The sequence below is a fragment of the Staurois parvus genome, unplaced genomic scaffold, assembly GCF_062004578.1.
Source record: "Staurois parvus isolate SC_StPar_1 unplaced genomic scaffold, SC_StPar_1.0 ptg002736l, whole genome shotgun sequence".
Lineage (NCBI taxonomy): Eukaryota > Metazoa > Chordata > Amphibia > Anura > Ranidae > Staurois > Staurois parvus.
In genome coordinates, this window is record NW_028320532.1 from 133,044 (window position 1) to 155,454 (window position 22,411).

Consider the following 22,411-nt stretch of genomic DNA (forward strand, 5'->3'; position numbering starts at 1 on the left):
GACCACAACCTGATTACCTTCTCTATCTCCTCGTCCTCCAACGTCTAACCCTCCAAATGTCACACTACTACCAGCCGTAACCTCCGCAACCTTAACCCTGCCCCCCTCCACTCTGCAGCTGATCAACTCCACGACAGCATCCTCCCCCTGTGCTGCCCCGACTTGGCTTTGACCGCCTACAACAATGCGCTGTCAACAGCCCTTGACTCACTAGCGCCTTTAACCACACGCAACATCAGACCCCGACCGCTCCAGCCCTGGCAGACTGATCACACCAAAACCCTCAAACGACACAGTCGTGCCCTGGAGCGACTATGGCGCAAAACCAAATCCCAACAAGCCTTCACCCTCTACAAATCTGCCTTCCACACCTACACCTCCTCCCTCCACGCAGCCAAACAAGCCTACTTCCTGACCCTCATCAAGGCCCTCTCCTCCAATCCTCGCCGACTCTTCTCCACCTTCAACTCTCTACTCTCGCCACCCCCACCTCCACCCAGCACCTCACTCACTGCCCTTGAGATTGCCAATCCCTTCAAAAACAAGATTGACACAATTCGCAAGGACATCGCCGCAACTCACACGCCCTCTCAACCTGTCCCCTCTCACACAGCTACCCCCTCATCCCCCCTCTCCCTCGGCATAACCTGCAGGGACTTCGTCGCTGCTCAAACTCCCTCCAACCCCATTCCCCCTCACTCAGCTACCCCCTCATCACCCCTCTCCCATGGCCCCACCACTGCTCTGACCTCCACTTCCACCCCACCCTACATTCCTCATACTGAAGCCCCCCCAACACTCCGCAACTTTGACCTTACTACCATCGAGGAAGTCTCCAAGATCCTCTCTGATGCCCGCCTCACCATCTGCCCCCTCGACCCTATCCCCTCACAATTCCTACGACCTCCCTCCCCCTCCATCCTACGCTCCCTCACCCACATCTTCAATCTCTCCCTCTCCTCCGGCACTTTCCCCTCCCCTCTGAAACATGCACACATCACCCCCATACTTAAAAAGCCCTCCCTGGACCCCAATGACCCGAACAACCTCAGACCCATCTCCCTGCTCCCATTTACATCTAAACTCCTTGAGCACCTAGTCTACACCCGCCTATGCTCTCACCTCAACGACAACCACCACCTCGATCCCCTACAGTCCGGCTTCCGTCCCCTACACTCCACCGAAACCGCCTTAATAAAACTCTCTAACGACCTGCTAATGGACACTACTCAGTGCTCCTACTCCTTGACCTCTCTGTGGCCTTCCACACAGTTGACCACCCCCTCCTCCTCAACAAACTACACTCCCTCGGCCTCAGAGATTCTGCTCTCTCCTGGCTCTCATCCTACCTGTCACAACGCTCTTTCAGCGTTACCTATAATGCTACCACCTCCCCCTCACTCCCCCTCTCTGTTGGGGTCCCTCAAGGCTCTGTCCTCGGGCCCCTTCTCTTCTCCATCTACACCTCCTCCCTTGGCCAACTCATACACTCTCACGGCTTCAACTACCACCTCTATGCCGACGACACACAAATCTATCTCTCAACCCCCCACCTCACCCCCTCGGTCTCCGCCCGAATCACACACCTACTGAGCGACATATCAGACTGGATGTCACTCCACTTCCTTAAACTGAACCTCTCCAAAACCGAGTTTCTTGTCTTCCCCCCAGCCCGGACACCACCCCCCATTGACTTCTCCGTCACATCCAACAACGCCACCATCAAACCCGCCCCGCAGGCCAGAGTACTTGGTGTCATTCTGGACTCTAACCTATCCTTCCAGCCCCAAGTCCAATCTTTAACAAACTCGTGCAGACTTCACCTCCGCAACATGCAGACTCCACCTCCGCAACATGCAGACTCCGCCTCCGCAACATGCAGACTCCACCTCCGCAACATGCAGACTCCGCCTCCGCAACATCGCCAAAATCTGCACATCCCTAACCCCAGAAATCACTAAACAGCTCATCCACTCCCTCATCAAATCACGACTCGACTACTGCAACTCCCTCCTCACTGGCCTGCATCGCCACAGGCTATCCCCGCTTCAGTCCATCCTGAATACGGCTGCCAGACTCATTCACCTTTCCAACCGCTCCATCTCCGCCACCCCCCTCTGCCAATTCCTCCACTGGCCTTCATTCAGTGTCCTCCACCCCCCTCTGCCAATCCCTCCACTGACTTCCGATTGCGCAACGGATCAAATTCAAAATCCTAACACTGACGTACAAAGCTGTCCACCATACTGCCCCGAACTACATCACTGACCTAATATCCAAGTACTGCCCAACACGCACACTCCGCTCCTCACAAGACCTCCTTCTCTCTAGTTCCCTGGTCTCCTCCTCCCATGCCCGCCTCCAGGACTTCTCCAGGGTGTCACCCATCCTCTGGAACTCCCTGCCCCAACCCATCAGATTATCACCTACTCTCCTCTCCTTTAGGCGCACCCTGAAAACCCATCTCTTCAGGGAAGCCTACCCCACCCCCTGCTAACTTGCCGACCTCCTCCACTCTTCCTACCACTCCATCCCCCACAGCTATCTCCTCCTGTGCCACCATCCCCTCCCTCCTAGATTGTAAGCTCCAAGGAGCAGGGTCCTCAATCCCCTCATGTTTTGCATTGTATTGTTATTGTTCTGTCACATGTTCTGTCCCCCTTTGTAATGTACAGAGCTGAGCGAACTATTGGTGCTTTATTAATACTGTATAATAATAATAATCAGGAACAGGCTGGTTCAGTATCAAGAGTCAATCACAGCAATCGGGGAACATGAGCAGGGAAAAGGCCATGCGGCAATGGGACAACTACTGCAGCCAGTTTAAATAGCCCTTTTGGCGCCAGCATTAGTGACAGGCGTGTGTCTGCATATGTGAGTGCGCACCAATGTCTAAGTACCTGCACATCTGTTTGACTCGTAAGGACTCTGCGCATGCGCATATTTGTGCACCGCGGAACTTCACCTGCACTATGGGCAGACCTTTCCTGACAAAAACAAACATTCATACTCACCTTGGTGGATGCAGCATCGATCCCAGCTGCATCTTTCCCACGCCACCTTTAAGACTGAGAACTGAGTGATCAAACACTGTTGATCGCTCAGCTCTTGTTCTTTAGTGTGCAGTGAGGCAGTGACTGTCAGTCACCAGCTCTCTGTTGTGCTCCTCAAGCGCTCACTGCAGTGCCGGGACGTGGAGGGGCAAGTCAGTATCTCAGCAGCTCACTAAGGGGGTGAGCAAGCTGCCAGTTAGGCGTCTGAGTGGATCCCGACAATATGATTGGGATCCTTGCAGAGCCTGGGCTGGCTCGGTGATGTCAGCCGACAATGGGCTTTAACCTGTTGCCAGATAAAAATGTGTCACAGGAGTGAACCACAGCCAGGAAGTGCAATTCTGGCAGGATCACTGGATGAAAAGAAAGAAAAATGCTTCAACACAAAAATGAATGCAGCCAACACCTCTAAGGGCTTGCAAGCTGCAATAGGTGACATTTTTCCTCTCGGGTTTAGATACACTTTAATATCAATCCAAAACATTCTCAATGTTGGATAAATATTGCAACATTGTAAATTAATCTGGATAAAATAGAGGTGAATCCCCTCAATAACTGCCCATTTCCAGTGGAAACCCATGGATATAAATACCTGGGCCACCTCTTGGGATCCCTACAGACTGAACTATGAGATATCTGAGTAGAACCCTAGTGGGCACCATAAGCTCCATGAACAACTTAAATGATGGAACACGTGAATGATTCATAGTTTGGTCCAATCAGTACATTGGAATATTGTCCTGCTCATTCTGTATCTTTATTAATCTTCATCCATCTGGATCACCTCTGGGATCTCATCCTTTTTGATGGGATTGTTTGGCAGAAGTTTGGTAAACTTACGAATGGTAGAGGTGCAAGTCCCCAGTTTCTATGCCAGAAATGAGGTTGGGTCATGCAATGGAATTCCTGTCTGTCTCTTATCCTTCACAATCCAGCTAGATGAAGGTGGAAGGTCCTCTTAATCCAATCAGTAAAATATTCCACTGCCCATTCGGTATCTGTGTAAATCTTTGCCCATTTGTGTCCCCTCCAGGATCTCTACATTCTCATGTTTGTAGGCTCATCTGCCAGAAGAAGAACCCCCAAGAATCCATCCAGTTTCATAAAGTTAGATACACATAAAGTAGGAGGTGTGGGGCATCCAGTTTTTATGCCAGAAGACGAGGTCAGGTCATGCAATGGAACTCTTGTTTGTCTCTTGCCCCTCACAATCCAGCGGGGAGAAGGTGGAAGGTCTTCCAGGTCCAATCAGTAAAACTGAACATCCTGTCACTCGTTCTGTATCTGTGTAAATCTTTGTCCTTTTGGGTCCCCTCTAGGATCTCTACATTCTCATGTTTCTATATGGCAGAAGAACCCCCAAGAATCTGTCAAGTTTGATAAAGTTAGATACAGATAGAGCAGGAGGTACAAGTCTTTCAGTTTCTATGCCAGAACATGAAGTCAGGTCATACAATGGAACTCTTTTCTCTCTCTCCTTCTCATAAGAACACCTAAAAATCAGTCAAGTTTGGTAAACTTAGATACACATGAAGTAGAAGGTATGGGTCATCCAGTTCCTATGTCAGATGATAAGGTCAGGTCAAACAGTAGAACTCTTATCCTCACAATCTAGCTGGGTGGAGGTGGAAGATCCTTCTAAGACAAACCCCCAAAAATCAGTGAAGTTTGGTGAATGTAGATACAGTGGAATAGGAGGTACGGGTAATTTAGATCCTATGTTAGATGATGAGGTCAGGTCATACAATGGAACTCTTTTCTGTCTTGCTGCCCACCATACAAACAGCTGGAAGATGGAAGGTCCTCCTGGTCCACTCAGTAAAAGTTAAGTTCCTACCACTCATTCTGTATCTGTATATCTTTGCTCATTTGCATTTCCTGTAGGATCTCCATATTCTCATATTTGTGGGTTTCTCAGGCAAAGGAACCCCCAAGAACAAATCAAGTTTGATCAAACTTAGATACACACGGAGAAGAAACAGGTTACCTAGTTCCAGAGTAAGAAGTCAAGTCATACAATGGAAGTCTTGTCTGTCTTTTGTCCTTCAAAATCCAGCTGAGTTGAGGTGTAAGGTCCTTCTTAGAAGAACCCAAAATCAGTCAAGTCTGGCCAATTTTGATAAACATGGATTAGACTGTATGGAGCACCTAGTTCCAAAGTCAGATGATAAGCTCAGGTCGTGCAATAGAACTCTTGTCCTCACAATCCAGCTGGGTGGAGGTGGAAGGTCCTTCTCAGAAGAACCCCCCAAAATCAGTGCAGTAGGAGGTCCGGGTCAACCATTTCCTTTCAGATGATGGCGTCAGGTCATACAATGGAATTGTTGTCTCTCTCTTGTCCTACATAGTTCAGCTGGGTGGAGGTGAAAGGTCCTTTTTTATATCTGATGCAAGAGAGGATTGGGAGTCTTTGAACAGGGGAACAAATACAACCAAGTGACCCATTTTTGGTATGGACAGATTTGTGTGCGTGAAAGAAAGTATACCATGCTATGGTGAACAGTGTTCCTATAGAATGTGGTTTATTGTGACAATTTTGAACATTGGCTTCCCTTGCAACTCTTTGCATTCAGTCTGACATTTCAGAGCTGCCAAGGAAATGAAAAATGAAAATGATTATTTCTCCAATCATTTACAACCTGGCCCCACAGGTACAGAAGTAAAAATAATATCGGTGTGTTGGTGTCCTCGCAGGGGTCTGCAGGAAGACGCCACTCTGGGCCTCCATAGTGGATTTCCTTCCTGGCTTTGAGATCATAGAGGAGAACAAAGTGGTGAAAGTGTCATGTAAGGAGCAGTACGAGACCAGGACGTTTCATCTGACGTGTGTGAAGGAGTCGGAGGTCTTCCAATTTTATCCTAATCTTGAGCCGGCACCATGTACACGTGAGATCACTTTTCACAAACCTGAAGACATGGCTGAGCTACATACTGTACAGTATATATCAGAGATCTTGTCTTCTTCTCAGAGGTTTTCTTTGCTGCTTTCAGAATGTACCCGGGTGTTCAAACAATTGACCCTCTTTCTGCAATTTGGCTAATAAAGTGTCTATCCACCCAGAAATCATTCCAACTTTGTACAAAGAGCTGATCCATTGACTCCTCCCTCTCCTCAGCCATCTGCTTGCTTTGTGGTTCCCCATCTTCTGCACCTCTGCCCCAGACCATTCATTTAGTAACCCTCAGAGTTCCTTGCTTATCTCCAGTTTGGCCTTGTATTACACTTTTCCTCCCCTGTTACCATCTATCTCAGTTGTGTCAGTTGTGTCACCAGTGAGGGCCACATGAGTGTCACCATTCCCCTACTAGGAGCTACAGTGAATTCATGGTGGTCTGTGATTTTACAACTTCTTGGTGAGACCCTACTGATGACTCCACCTCTAATGTCCCATCCAGCCATGTGTGTACCGTGATTTGGTCTTATATTGCTCACACACCTTGTCAGACCTTTGATGTTCACTTAGATCACCTTGGTGGTCCCAGTAATGGCCATTGTATCTTCTCTATTCCAGGGAAATGTGGGAGGTTGGTGGAGTCATATCAGAATATAAACATGTATCCAGAGAAGAAATATTATGATCAGGATGAGGAAGTGGCGCTAACGTGCCCCTCTGGATATCGGCCCAATTACAGCAAAATCCGATGTATACGAGTCAATGGCATCAACATCTGGAATGTCACTAAGGATTTCTGTATCTACTCACCAAGTAAGTCATAATTGGTCCCCACTCGTAGGTTGGGTCACCTCTTATACCCATAAGGTCACCATGCTGTGTGACAATATGGAGGATGTTTTCTATTTACTTCTCCAAAACTCAGACAAATAAAGTATGGAGGATGCAGGGGCAATCAGAAGTTAACCCCTCCCCCCTTCAGCGCAATCCTTACGTCTCTGCTATGGAACTGAATATTCAGCAATGACTTTGCCAAAAGTAAAAAATATCTCATGTAAAACAAATAGGGCAAACAATGCATTCTTTTGGTGATGAAAAAGGATTTTATTTTTTATATACAACCCACAGAAAGAAAACCAACAAAACTGAAAAAAAACATATTTTTCTAATTTTATCAGAGTTAGTTTAGAAAAAATCTATTGTAGATAAAAATAATAAAAGTTTTTCTCTGTAATTTCTCCTTTTAAAAATGAGACCAAAATTATAATTCTACTGTAGTGTGTTGCAAAGTTATTTATATTTGAAATAAAGGGTTCCTTTTTAATTTTCTGCTTTAAAAAAAAACAGGACAATAAAAAAAAACAAATGAACAGAATATAAAAAAATAAAATATTAAAAAATAGAAAAATAGTGTAAAAAAAATAATCAACAGGAAAATGACAGCTAAAGGGAGAAGGAAGGAGATAATGAGGGCTGATCAGAGTAAAATAAAGGTTAGCTAGGGGTGGAAGAACACATTTTTATAAAATAAATAAATATATGCAGTATATATATATATATTATACAGGATTTATACAGCGCCCGCAGTTTGCTCAGCGCTTTACATTACGGTGGGAGACAGTACAGGAGACAGTACAGTAACAATACGATTCAATACACGAGGGGATCGAGGGCCCTGCTCCATAGAGCTTACAATCTAGGAGGGAGGGGAAAGTGGTACAGGAGGAAGTGGCTGTGGGGGATGGAGTGGTAGGAAGAGTAGAGTGGTTCAGTATGAGCTGAGGGTGGGGTAGGCTTCCTTGAAGAGATGGGTTTTCAGAGTGCGCCTAAAGGTGAGCAGAGTAGGTGATAGTCTTATGGATTGGGGTAGGGAGTTCCAGAGGATGGGGGAAGCCCTGGAGAAGTCCTGGAGGCGGGCATGGGAGGAGGAGATAAGGGAGCTAGAGAGTAGGAGGTCTTGTGAGGAGCGGAGAGTACGGTTTGGGTGATATTTAGAGACAAGATGGGTGATGTAGTTTGGGGCGGAGTTATGAACAGCTTTATACATCAGTGTTAGCGTTTTGCATTTTATCCGTTGGGCAATTGGAAGCCAGTGGAGGGATTGGCAGAGAGGGGTGGCGGATATGGAGCGGTTAGTAAGGTGGATGAGTCTGGCCACAGCATTCAAGATAGAATGAAGCGGGGATAGCCTGTGGTGAGGCAGGCCGGTGAGGAGGGAGTTACACTAGTCAAGGCAAGAGATAATAAGGGAGTGAATGAGCTGCTTAGTGGTCTCTGGGGTTAGGAACGAACGTATTTTGGAGATGTTGCGGAGGTGAAGTCTACATGAGTTTGTCAGCGATTGGACCTGGGGCTGGAAGGACAGATTGGACAGATTGTGTGGGGCTGATGGTGGCGTTGTTGGTCGTGATGGAGAAGTCGGGGGGGGCGGGCTGGGGGGAAGACGAGGAGCTCGGTTTTGGAAAGATTTAGTTTGAGGAAGTGGAGCGACATCCAATCCGATATGTCGCTTAGTAGGCTTGTGATTCGGGCGGAGACTGAAGGGGGGAGGTGAGGGGTAGAGAGATAGATTTGCGTGTCGTTGGCATAGAGATGGTACTTGAAGCCGTGGGAGTGTATCAATCAATTGGCCAAGGAAGGAGGTGAAGATGGAGAAGAGAAGGGGCCCGAGGACAGAGCCTTGAGGGACCCCAACAGAGAGGGGGAGTGAGGAGGAGGTGGCAGCGTTATAGGTAACACTGAAGGAGCGCTGTGATAGATAGGAAGAGAGCCAGGAGAGAGCGGAGTCTCTGAGGCCAAAAGAGTGTAGTTTTTTGAGGAGGAGGGGGTGGTCAACCGTGTCAAAAGCTGCAGAGAGGTCAACAGTGTTACTTTGTATCTCTCTATCTCCCGTCTGATCGATGTTTATAAACAATGTTACTTTGTATCTCTATCTCCCGTGTGATCGATGTTTATAAACAATGTTACTTTGTATTGATATCTCCCGTCTGATCAATGTTTATAAACAATGTTACTTTGTATCTCTCCATCTCCCGTCTGATCGATGTTTATAAACAATGTTACTTTGTATCTCTCCATCTCCCGTCTGATCAATGTTTATAAACAATGTTACTTTGTATCTCTCTATCTCCCGTCTGATCAATGTTTATAAACAATGTTACTTTGTATCTATATCCCCGTCTGATCGCGTTTTATAAACAATGTTACTTTGTATCTCTCTATCTCCCGTCTGATCAATGTTTATAAACAATGTTACTTTGTATCTCTCCATCCCCCGTCTGATCGATGTTTATAAACAATAGTACTTTGTATCTCTCCATCTCCAGTCTGATCAATGTTTATAAATAATGTTACTTTGTATCTCTCTATCTCCAGTCTGATCAATGTTTATAAACAATGTTACTTTGTATCTCTCCATCTCCCGTCTGATCGATGTTTATAAACAATGTTACTTTGTATCTCTCCATCTCCCAACTGATCGATGTTTATAAACAGTGTTACTTTGTATCTCTATCTCCCGTCTGATCGATGTTTATAAACAATGTTACTTTGTATCTCTATCTCCCGTCTGATGGATGTTTATAAACAATGTTACTTTGTATCTCTCTATCCCCGTCTGATCGATGTTTATAAACAATGTTACTTTGTATCTCTCTATCCCCGTCTGATCGATGTTTATAAACAATGTTACTTTGTATCTCTCTATCTCCCGTCTGATCGATGTTTATAAACAATGTTACTTTGTATCTCTATCTCCCGTGTGATCGATGTTTATAAACAATGTTACTTTGTATCTATATCTCCCGTCTGATCGATGTTTATAAACAATGTTACTTTGTATCTCTCTATCTCCCGTCTGATCAATGTTTATAAACAATGTTACTTTGTATCTCTCTATCCCCCGTCTGATCGATGTTTATAAACAATGTTACTTTGTATCTATATCTCCCGTCTGATCGATGTTTATAAACAATGTTACTTTGTATCTCTCTATCTCCCGTCTGATCAATGTTTATAAACAATGTTACTTTGTATCTATCTCCAGTCTGATCAATGTTTATAAACAATGTTACTTTGTATCTCTCTATCTCCCGTCTGATCAATGTTTATAAACAATGTTACTTTGTATCTCTCCGTCTCCCGTCTGATCGATGTTTATAAACAATGTTACTTTGTATCTCTATCTCCCGTCTGATCGATGTTTATAAACAATGTTACTTTGTATCTCTCTATCCCCGTCTGATCGATGTTTATAAACAATGTTACTTTGTATCTCTCTATCTCCCGTCTGATCAATGTTTATAAACAATGTTACTTTGTATCTCTCTGTGTTTATAAACATTGTGTCAGTCTATTTTGAAAGCATCTACAGTTGGGATGTGGGGGTGGGTGGGACGGGGAGCAGAGCAGGATGTACTACATGTGTTCTATGTATTCCCATGCAGTATTGTGGGGGTGGGGTACGCTCGGTTCCCCCAGTGGTGCGGTTAGCGGTAGGTAATTCATTATCTGGTTTCTGGTTCCGTCTCTCATTCTGTTTTCTTTCATTCCAGCTGACGTTCCATCCGCCTCCAATCATTCTCTGTCCTGGAGGTGAGTATCTCTTAGATCTACCATCTAGTCCAGCCATTGGCATCTTGTGTACTCCGCTACAGTCTATAGCCCCTCCACCACCTTCACAGCATGCAGACGTCATACCGCCTGACAATACAGGGATTCTTCAGACAGAAGAGGACTGCAACAATACATGTGTTCTGGGAATAGAAATAGATGGGGAGAGGGAAGGAGGGGGTCTGACATTGCTAATCTCCTTCTGGATATGCCAATTGCCTGGCTGTTGTGGGAATAAAATGTCCTCCATGCTTCCTGATTCACCAGCATCATTTACTTGTATTATCAGTGTCACGGATCCACCCCACACGCACAGTGACTAGCTAACCGAGGCGCGCACGTGCAGCCATGACTTGGGGTAAGAGGGAATAAGGGGGACTTAATCTGAATATATATCCGTATATAAGACTGGCCATGATAAACTTTCACAGCCCGCACTACCTCTGGCCACCACTAGAGGGAGACTCCACTCCAATCCAGCTGGCTGACCACACACACAGACAGACACGAATCATATATACAATCTGGTGCATGCTAAGGGTTGAAGAGCAGCCTAGCGATCAGCAAACCCTTCTAGGATTCCTCCAGCTATACTACAAGCTAGAACCCCGGTGTTAATCACTCTTCCACTGTCCACACACCCCCACACCAGACACACCCCTCCCCCACACACCCCCACACCAGACACACCACAAACGGTAGCTTGCCACCACCCAACAGTTTTACTGGCCTGCTGGGACACCACACAAACACAGATCTCCATCTGGCAGACCTGTTACCTTTACAATCTGCACGCCACCTGCCAACACGCAGTGCGATTGCATACAGATTGGCAATGAACTTGACTGAGCGTATAAAGGCACTAAAATACACTACAATCTAATCTCTCCGGAGATATGAGCCCGAGCTTAAATACACAGAAGTCACTTATTTTAAGATTTAATATCCCGAAAGTGGGCAGTGAATAAAATATGTACAAAGTATAAAAAGTTACAGATAATACAAGAAATACAAGAAGACACACAATTGGCTACTCACTATAGAATAAAAGGGAATAAAAACCAGAAATAAAACTTTTACCGAGATCTATCCTGCGACTGGAGCAAGTCAGAGAGTCCGCAATCCGTCAGTCAATAGAACCGGCTCCATACGAATCACAACGTCCATATCTCAGGTCCTCAATTTATGGGAATATGGATGTGGGCTGGACATTAGCCCTTGGCCAATCGACTCTGGGGGGTGTTCCTGTACCAGCCCACAGGACGTTCTGGGTACTGAAATGCCCAAAGTCGATTGAACCAGGAACGGTTTGAATCTCCAAGTCAGGGATTGAATTTCCGACACCAGCGCATCAGTCCGATCACAACAGTACCAATCACTGTTCAGCTGTCACAATCAGGAGCCATATAACCATTTTCTGCATTTCTCTGGCATTCTACAGAGGCTACAAATACAGTTTTACATGGAGATGGAGCCTACAGTGTGTCCAATCAGAAGGAAGTATTTTCATCTCTCTGCAACTAATATTTTAGCTTTTATGAGAGATGAAATATATTCCATTGATCTGTGTATATTGATCAAACCTCCAAGGCACATCGGAACCACCTCTGGTCTCCCGCTGTGTCATGAAGCCAAACCGTCTAGAGCCTTTTCCTTCCAGATTTCCCAGAAGGTGACAAATCTTATTGGCATCCAGGTGTCACCTCCTTCCAGAGGAAGCTCTGTCCCTTCAGATGCTAATTGGTGACCATATGCCTCTGCCTTAATTCTGAACACATCTTATATTATTATAACATGGAATGCTAAATCTACATTGTTATATTTCTACAGATCACATCTCAGCTACTCAAATCTTACATTTATGTCACAATCAGTCCCATGCAGATCCCTCCCATATCTGAAGTCACTGTCAGTATATACAATGTAACAGATTCCCCCTATTTTCAGTATATACAATATAACAGATCCCCTTCCTTCCCATATCTGAAGTCACTGTCAGTATATACAATGTAACAGATCCCCCTATTGTCAGTATATACAATGTAACAGATCCCCCTATTGTCAGTAGATACAATGTAACAGATCCCCCTATTGTCAGTAGATACAATGTAACAGATCCCCCCATTGTCAGTAGATATCCCTCCTGGTCACACTGAGCCCCCACCATCTCTATGTCATGGTGTCCGGTGTTGCGTCATGCACTGTTGCGTGTTTTTTGCTCGTCTCACATAGGGCAGATGGTTCATTTGAAGGCACAACAAATGCGGAAGGAAACTCTTGCACCTTTTTTTAGCTTTTTTGTGACATTTGCTGTGTTTTTGCACACAGATCTGCCTCTGCTTGCCGTGTTTGGGATGCCATTAATGATGAATGTATGAGATTGCGGCCTGATTGGCTGGAAGGTTGATAGTTGCAGGTTCTGATGGTGGACTAGAGAAGGATGGAAGGGGGACAGGGTGGAGGTATAAATGGGGGAAGTGGTAGATTCTGGCTGTCTCCATCCCCCATTATATCCCCATTATCACCCCCTTGAATACATCACGGGGGGGGGGGGAGAATAAGGTTCAGGAAGATGGGATTTTCAGCACAAAACCAAAATAAAGAACACGGGGTCATGACGTTAACCCCTCCTTCTTCAGAGGATTCCCCCCCCATCCTCCAGAGGATTCCCCCCTTTCTTACCAGGACATTTTTTTGCATTACAGTCCTGTGTTACTTTAATTGACAATTGCGCTGTCATGCAACATTATGAAAAATGAGTCCAACAATTTTGAGAAAAAACAATAATTTGGACTTTTTGCTGTTAAACATTTCCAGCAAAAAAATTGTAAAAATCAAATTTTATCATAAATTTAAGCCAAAATCTATCCTGCTCCGTGTCTTTGCTAAAAAAAAATCCCAATACATGTAAATTAATTGGTTTACGTGAAAGTTATAGCGTCTACAAATGGCGGGATAGATACTGGGATTTGTTTTTAATTTTTACTAGTAATGGCGGCAATCAGCGAATTATAGTGGGGCTGCGGGAGACATTCTGACACTGGGGGGGGGGGACTGACTTGGGGTCACTGACATCTCCACTGACACCAATACAGTGATCAGTGCTAAAAAAAAGCACTGACACTGTACTAATGACACTGGGGAGGAAGGGGTTAACATGAGGGGTGATTAAAGGGTTAACTGTGTGCTGGGTGTGTTTTACTGGGGGGCGGGGTCTGTATGCTTCACTGTACTCACACTGCTCTGGATGGCTGTGCTGTGCCCGAGCTGACAGGGAGTAGGACTGTTAGCAAACAAAACAGTCCTCCTCTTCGACGGTGATCATCAGAAATCACCGGGCACCGGCAAGTAATTACCGTCCGGGACCCAATGATTGACAGCCACGGCTGCAAATGCGACTCTCGTGCGCCCCCTACCCATGGATGCAAAATCCCATATATATATATACGTAAGGGAGGTGCCCTACCCTGTGACGTCACTCCGCACGGCCCACGTGGACAACCGGCAGCCATTTTGGTTACTGTCATTCACCAGCATGTGAGTGTGTTTTCTTGCTTTGCTATCACCCCTACATTCTACTACAATTACTACACTATTGGAATTTCTTCTGTTTGGCTCGTTTATTACGAGCCCCCCCCCCCAAGGCGGACCCTGGTGACCCTGCATTACCTGCGTGTTTGGTTCCCCCTGCTGTTGGGAGAGTGTATCTCTGGTGCCTGGATATCCTGATGGTGTGCTGCCTTCCTAGCTGATGCTTGCCAGATGACCCCCATTGTTCCAGTTTCCAGATGCTGATGACCAGGAGTTGGTCTTGATTTACTCAAATGCGCATTAATTTGTGCTTTCTGGTTAGTGCAATCTACACTCATCCTTTTAAACACCGCGGTCACAGATTGTCACCATTGTACTACTATTGAACTGTTTATTTGGCTCTCATCACTATATGCACCTCATGACGTCAAGTCTGGACGGTTTCACGTGTCATTATTTGCAACGCCATAGAGCTCCAATTTATATGTTTGATCGCTGATGCTGCTTTCATTATAATTATACCATTTCAGCACCACAGAGCGCAATTTATATGACGTTTTGCCAGTACTATATTTTACGTGTTCTCTATATTATCCTTTTCCTATCAGCGCTGCATGTTTATATTTTAGGATCTTATAGAAGGTTTTTAGTGGTTTTTACCTTTCCTGCCAGCAGCTTTATCTATCCAGCACTCGTTTAGTATCACTTATTACATATATATACGTGATTTGCGCACCCGCGCCACCCTGTGGCGGTATTTCTGCTATAGGGCGGTCGGGAAGCGGTTAAAATAATCGGAGGAAAGTTCAAAACGAATCTCAGAAAGTCCCACATTACTGAAAGAGTAGTTGATGCTCGGAATAAACTTCCAGCAGAGGCAGTGAGCCAGGCAACAGCAAATAGCTTGGAACATGCCTGGGAGAAGCATAGATCTATACTCAGACAGGTTAACAACAAAAAAGAATAAATAAAAAAACAAACCCCCCCCACAAAAAAAACCACAGGCAGCTCGATGGACCACTCTGTCTTTTACTGGCGTCACTTTTTTATCTTTCTATCATATCCATCCCCCGTCTTCTCACATCTCCTCCTCCTCTCAGGAACATCGGGGTTTCCTGCTGTCTTGGTGTCATTCCTCCGATGGTGGTGAAGCTGATAGTCATTCTGGTGATTCTGACGGTGAAGATCTCCGGCTTTGTAAAGAGAAGATCCTCATCAGTGGAGGAGACTCCATGCCGCAGACAACCAGGTAATACCGACATCGGGAAACACCAGAGATGTGTCTTCGAGTTCCCCTATAATAGAGTTTTATTACCTGTTGGTTTGACCAGTAGAGCTGTTTTTTTTTTTCTACTTCCTTTAGCAAGGTGACAACGTTGTTTGTCAGTGTTTACAACATGATTGATTCCAGTGAGGGAAGGCCCTCCAATTTAGTCCTTATTACCTGCAGAACAGAAGCAGGTGAGGATCCACTAAAATCTTCCCAATGTTGGCTCTGGCCCATTGGTTTCCCCAGTTTAAACACCCCCATGTGACCTCTTCCTGTCCTCTCAGCCACCCCTGTCCTGCACCCTGTGTCTATAAGTGTACAGGATGTCCAGTCCGCCCATTTATTGCACCCCCTCTTTACTAATGTGCTGAAATTGTTTTCTCTCATCAGATGTGAAGATGGAGAAATCCTCAAACCGGACAAGGATCAACGTCTACGATAAGGTGAGACCTCCATTGCTGCAACCAATCAGCAGCCAGCTTTTCTCTGATGACAGAACAATACAATATGAAATGAAGCCTGTGATTGGTTATGTGGTCAAATGTGTCAGCACCTGTGGTAGTGAGCCCTTGTAGATACCCAACTTGGGGTTCCCCAGTCTAAGCTCCAGCCTGCTTCTTCACCAGAGCCCCTGATGGTGCGGATGGACTTTGCAGCAAGCTGGGACCAGGTCGCGGCCCCCGGGTACACCCAGCTGAGGATGAGGAGACCACTCCCAGGAGCAGAGTATAATGGGAGGAGACAAACGGAATCTGATAGACTAGCTGAGGTCAGGACCGGCAGAAAACAAGCACAGTCAGAGAACGAAGCCGGGGTCGGTACACGAGTAGTCAATGCAGGATACAGGAGATAGCAACACACAGGAGCTCCGACAACTAGGAAGTTGCTCAGGCAAAGTGGCCTAGACTGAGCATGTCTTATATAGGCAGGAAAACTAGGAGGCGGGACAGGAAGTGATGGAAGGGAAGGAAATCAAACCCAGAGAACAGCAGATGACGCCCAGAGGTGAGCACAGACAAACACACATGTGAAAGGGATCAGGAACAGCACTGCAGCAAGGAGGTAAGAACACAAACAAGAAACTGGAGGATAACTTGTGACCAAATGTAACCAAACTTGGTAAAGCAGAATGTCTATGGACTGTCTCCAGGACCGATGACTGATATTCTGAGTTTAGGTGGAGAATTTGCAGCGAACATTACTGGTTCATGAATTCAGGAAGCATTCAGGCTCACCTGCTCTTTTTTCTTGCAGAGCCCTTTTGATTAATCCCATAGACACCAATCACTGTGACCCAGGCCATAGCTGCCAGATTACCAGTCCGGGCCCGGTATTTACTAACACAGAAACCAATAAGAAGCTTACAGGTGATTCTCATGGAAGGTCGAGGAGGTCCACAGATTGAGGGGGGGGGAGTGTTCATGAAAAGGAAACTCAGAGTATATAGAGAGCACAGGATGGAAAAGATCCTCATGAGATATAGACAACCATGACATGACCTTCACCATGGGGCTCCCAGGTATCACTCACCACATACCACAATGTATACTAGACAACATTATCTGGGACTTTGTAGGTCACAAATAAAATCTTTTTAACTGGTATTCTTTATTTGAACAAGATTTTATATAAAAAGACATAAAAGTCTGATATCCCTGTAGCTGATTCAGAGTGTCCGGCCATCAGGAGAACCTCCCAATCTGCCCTACGACTCCGGCAACCAGTCTACCTGCTCATTGTACACAATGTATAACATCTAATATCAGTTCAGGATGTCCTAGGAAGGTTCACAGATGGCTAGAAGATAACGTCTCAATGCCTTTCATGAACCAAAGGTCAGCTTCCCCAGGGGGGTGCAGGAGGATGATTCTGGAAGCCTTCCAATAGTATTCACTGAAGCTCTGCCAGTACCTCCAATGGTGCTCAAATATCCTTGCCAGGACTTCCAAAGTTCCCGGGAACAATGGTGGGTGTGTTTTCTGACCCAAAGTGTCATTCTTTAGAGTGGCTGATGATATGTCTTCTCACAAACTACCCCTTGTAAGAGTTATAATACTTACCTGTGAGATTGACATGACCATCGCTGACTGGACTGACTCTTCTTCCACCTGCTACCTACCAAAACCGCTGCCTAGACCTGACTACTCTTCTGCCTGCCAAAACCCCTGGGGGGACTTAACTATTCATCTGTCTGCTGCCTGTCAAGACCCCTGCATGGACCTGACTACTCTTCTGCCTGCCAAAACCGCTGCCTAGACCTGACTACTCTTCTGCCTGCCAAAACCCCTGGCGGGACTTAACTATTCATCTGTCTGCTGCCTGTCAAGACCCCTGTCTAGACCTGACTACTATTCTGCCTGCCAAAACCCCTGGCGGGACTTGACTATTCATCTGTCTGCTGCCTGTCAAGACCCCTGCATGGACCTGACTACTCTTCTGCCTGCCAAAACCGCTGCCTAGACCTGACTACTCTTCTGCCTGCCAAAACCCCTGGCGGGACTTAACTATTCATCTGTCTGCTGCCTGTCAAGACCCCTGTCTAGACCTGACTACTATTCTGCCTGCCAAAACCCCTGGCGGGACTTGACTATTCATCTGTCTGCTGCCTGTCAAGACCCCTGCATGGACCTGACTACTCTTCTGCCTGCTGCTTTCCTAGACCCCTGGCTGGGCATAATTAATCTTCTGCCTGCCACATGCAAAGGCCCAAGTCTAGAGCTGACTTCTTTCTGCCTGCTGCATGCCAAGACCCCTGATAGAGCTGACTTCTCTTCTGCCTGTGGCCTGCCAAAACCCCTGCCTAGAGCTGACTTCTCTTCTGCCTGCGGCCTGCCAAAACCCCTGCCTAGAGCTGACTTCTCTTCTGCCTGCGGCCTGCCAAAACCCCTGCCTAGAGCTGACTTCTCTTCTGCCTGCGGCCTGCCAAAACCCCTGCCTAGAGCTGACTTCTCTTTTGCCTGCTGCATGCCAAAACCCCTGCCTAGAGCTGACTTCTCTTCTGCCTGCTGCTTTCCTAGACCCCTGCCTGGCCATAATTAATCTTCTGCCTGCCACATGCAAAGACCCCTGACTAGAGCTGACTTCTCTTCTGCCTGCAGCCTGCCAAAACCCCTGTCTAGAGCTGACTTCTCTTCTGCCTGCTTCCTGTCAAGACGCCTGCCTAGAGCTGACTACTCTTCTACCTGCTGCTTTCCTAGACCCCTGCCCGGCCATAATTAATCTTCTGCCTGCCACATGCAAAGACCCCTGACTAGAGCTGACTTTTCTTTTGCCTGCTGCCTGCCAAGACCCCTGCCTAGAGCTGACTTCTCTTCTGCCTGCAGCCTGCCAAAACCCCTGCCTAGAGCTGACTTCTCTTCTGCCTGCTTCCTGTCAAGACCCCTGCCTGCACCTCACTACTCTTCTGCTTGCTACCTGCCAAGGCAGACATGGAGGACAAGTGGGAAGGAGTCAGGAGCCCCCCCCTGCTGGCTGGATAGTACCAGCAATGGCTCATATTTCCTGGTTTCTGTAATATTGTTTATTCCTGACAGTAATATATAAAGAATAGATCTGTAATCCTGCTATACTTCTGTCATCACTCAGCCTGCCACAGAGGAATGAAGGGGACACTTCGGCTGCTATGGGCAACACAGACAGTTCTTCTTTCATAAATTAGGCTGCAGTGTACCATCATGGAGGATTATGGGATGGAAATGTTCCCGTCCATCTTCTAATGATATCACTGTGGGAAGCTTCTTCTTGTTCTCAGCCCAGAATGTCTCCCGTATTCTCTATATATGTGTGCTGGAATACTCCATACACTGCCAGACTTCTGTCTCCTCTGCCTGAGTCTCAGGACTTCATCCTCATTCTTTATTTCCAGGTGACTGAAGAGCAGAAGATCACCGAGGATGCAGGAGACGGTCCAGAGCTGATCTATGAGGATATGGAGGTGGCCTCGTCTTGTGATCTGTATATGTCTGCTTCATAGTGCCAACCATCTGTCACCACTGGGTGTCACTCCATTGTCATGGGAGTCACTCACCTGTCACCACTGGGTGTCACTCCTTTGTCATGGGAGTCATTCATCTGTCACCAATGGGTGTCACTCCTTTGTCATGGGAGTCATTCATCTGTCACCACTGGGTGTCACTCCTTTGTCTTGGGAGTCATTCATCTGTCACCACTGGGTGTCACTCCTTTGTCATGGTAGTCACTCATCTGTCACCACTGGGTGTCACTCCTTTGTCTTGGGAGTCATTCATTTGTCACCACTGGGTGTCACTCCTTTGTCATGGGAGTCACTCATCTGTCACCACTGGGTGTCACTCCTTTGTCATGGGAGTCATTCATCTGTCACCAATGGGTGTCACTCCTTTGTCATGGGAGTCACTCATCTCTCACCACTGGGTGTCACTCCTTTGTCATGGGAGTCACTCATCTGTCACCAATGGGTGTCACTCTTTTGTCATGGGAGTCACTCATCTGGCACCAATGGGTGTCCCTCTTTTGTCATGGGAGTCATTCATCGGACACCACTGGATGTCACTCCTTTGTCATGGGAGTCACTCGTCTGTCACCAATGGGTGTCACTCTTTTGTCATGGGAGTCACTCATATGGCACCAATGGGTGTCTCTCTTTTGTCATGGGAGTCATTCATCGGTCACTAATGGGTGTCACTCTTTTTTCATGGGAGTAACTCATCTATCATGGATGGATATCACTTACTTATCTGTCACCAGTGGATATGGATAATTTATCAGTGACAGGTGTCACTCATCTATCACTTAAAATGTGACTTTTCTGTCACTGGGAATGTCACTGATGGATGTCACTCATTTGTCATCGATGGGTGTCACTCATCTGTCAATGATGGATCTATCATTGATTGGTGTCACTCATCCGTCACAGATGGGTGTCACTCTTCCATCTCGGATGGATGCCACTCTTCCGTCTCGGATGGATGCCACTCTTCCGTCTCGGATGGATGCCACTCTTCTGTCATTGATGGTTGTCACTCATCTGTCATCGATGGTTGTCACTCTTCCATCTCAGATGGGTGCCACTCATCTGTCATGGATGGGTGTCACTCATCTGTCATGGATGGGTGTCACTCATCTGTCATGGATGGGTGTCACTCATCTGTCACAGATGGGTGTCAGTAGTTTGCTCTGAGATGAACATTTCTCTGATGGCGGTGTGTGTACAGGAGGCTCCGCACTCCATGAATGTCATCAATGATCTGCCATCATTGATTGGTGTCGCTCTCCCATCTACAATGGGTGTCACTCACCCGTCATGGATGGGTGTCAGTAGTTTGCTCTGAGATGAACATTTCTCTGATGGCGGTGTGTGTACAGGAGGCTCCGCACTTCATGAATGTCATCAATGATCTGCCATCATTGATTGGTGTCGCTCTCCCATCTACAAGGGGTGTCACTCATCCGTCATGTATGGGTGTCAGTAGTTTGCTCTGAAATGAACACTTCTCTGATGGCGGTGTGTGTACAGGAGGCTCCGCACTCCATGAATGTCACCAATGATCTGCCATCATTGATTGGTGTCGCTCTCCCATCTACAATGGGTGTCACTCATCCGTCATGTATGGGTGTCAATAGTTTACATTTCTCTGATGGTGGTGTGTGTACAGGAGGCTCCGCACTCCATGAATGTCATCAATGATCTGCCATCATTGATTGGTGTCGCTCTCCCATCTACAATGGGTGTCACTCACCCGTCATGGATGGGTGTCAGTAGTTTGCTCTGAGATGAACATTTCTCTGATGGCGGTGTGTGTACAGGAGGCTCCGCACTCCATGAATGTCATCAATGATCCGCTTCATCCATCATCACTCCATTATATAACTGGTTGGGGGTTTTATATGTTTTGTAGATTCTTCTTTCACTGTAAAGTATTTTTGTAATTGCTAATACCGGAATGTGACAATTATTTGCACTGTGTATACAGCAACCCTTGGCGATAATCATGGAGTCACAGAGATCCTCTGCGGAGCTCCTCCACATTATTATCTCTACAATTATAATAAGGAACGTCACTGAGTGCAGAGAAAACTAGGAACAAACAAAATATAAAAGACCCAACAATACAAATAAAATGTATAATGTGAAGAGAGAATAACAGCAAATGTCAGCATGTTAGTGGAGGCAATAAAAAACGTGACACTTCAGCGCTCAGAAATCAGCGGCGGCACCCATCGCATGAACCACGTCACATGGTCCTCACCCAACCAGGACTGGAAAGTAGTGGTGGTGCAGCCCTCCTCTGATGGGGGAAATCCGGCACAAAACATAAAAACCACAGAGGGCACAACAACCTGGAGGATTGTATTAGACAATATAATAACCAATAAATATCTCACAAGTCTAGTGATCTGTAGGCATGGAGATGTATAAAGCACACAATGTAAGAGACCGCTCGGCACCTCCACCTGGAGACAGGATGACAAAATGCAGCTGATGCGTTTCAGGGGCCCAATCCCCTTCCTCAGAGCTATGGCTAATGTCTGCCAACCCTCCGCCTCCTTAGATAGCATCAATTATTTGGATAGCCCATCTACCATCAGTGGGGGGGACAAAGGAAGGGAGGGAGTTTCTTCAAGGAGACACAGCCTGCTGACTACAGCCTGTACATACATACAGTCAGGTCCATAAATATTGGGACATGGACACAATTCTAACATTTTTGGCTCTATACACCACCACAATGGATTTGAAATGAAACGAACAAGATGTGCTTTACCTGCAGACTGTCAGCTTTAATTTGAGGGTATTTACATCCAAATCAGGTGAACGGTGTAGGAATGACAACAGTTTGCATATGTACCTCCCACTTATTAAGGGACCAAAAGTAATGGGACAATTGGCTTCTCAGCTGTTCCATGGCCAGGTGTGTGTTATTCCCTCATTATCCCAATTACAATGAGCAGATAAAAGGTCCAGAGTTCATTTCAAGTGTGCTATTTGCATTTGGAATCTGTTGCTGTCAACTCTCAAGATGAGATCCAAAGAGCTGTCACTATCAGTGAAGCCATCATTAGGCTGAAAAAAC

General features: G+C 46.3%; 1 protein-coding gene across 1 annotated transcript; it reads left to right on the top strand.

Annotated features, from left to right (window-relative positions):
* Nucleotides 1–6,570: 6,570 nt before the first annotated feature.
* LOC149429364 (uncharacterized) lies at nucleotides 6,571–21,843 on the top strand. Its single transcript, XM_089666496.1, has 5 exons — nucleotides 6,571–6,760; nucleotides 10,501–10,540; nucleotides 15,190–15,338; nucleotides 15,750–15,802; nucleotides 19,225–21,843. Exons 1-5 carry the CDS (start codon nucleotides 6,607–6,609, stop codon nucleotides 19,330–19,332), a joined length of 504 nt encoding a protein of 167 aa, XP_089522622.1. The 5' UTR covers nucleotides 6,571–6,606; the 3' UTR covers nucleotides 19,333–21,843.
* Nucleotides 21,844–22,411: the final 568 nt, after the last annotated feature.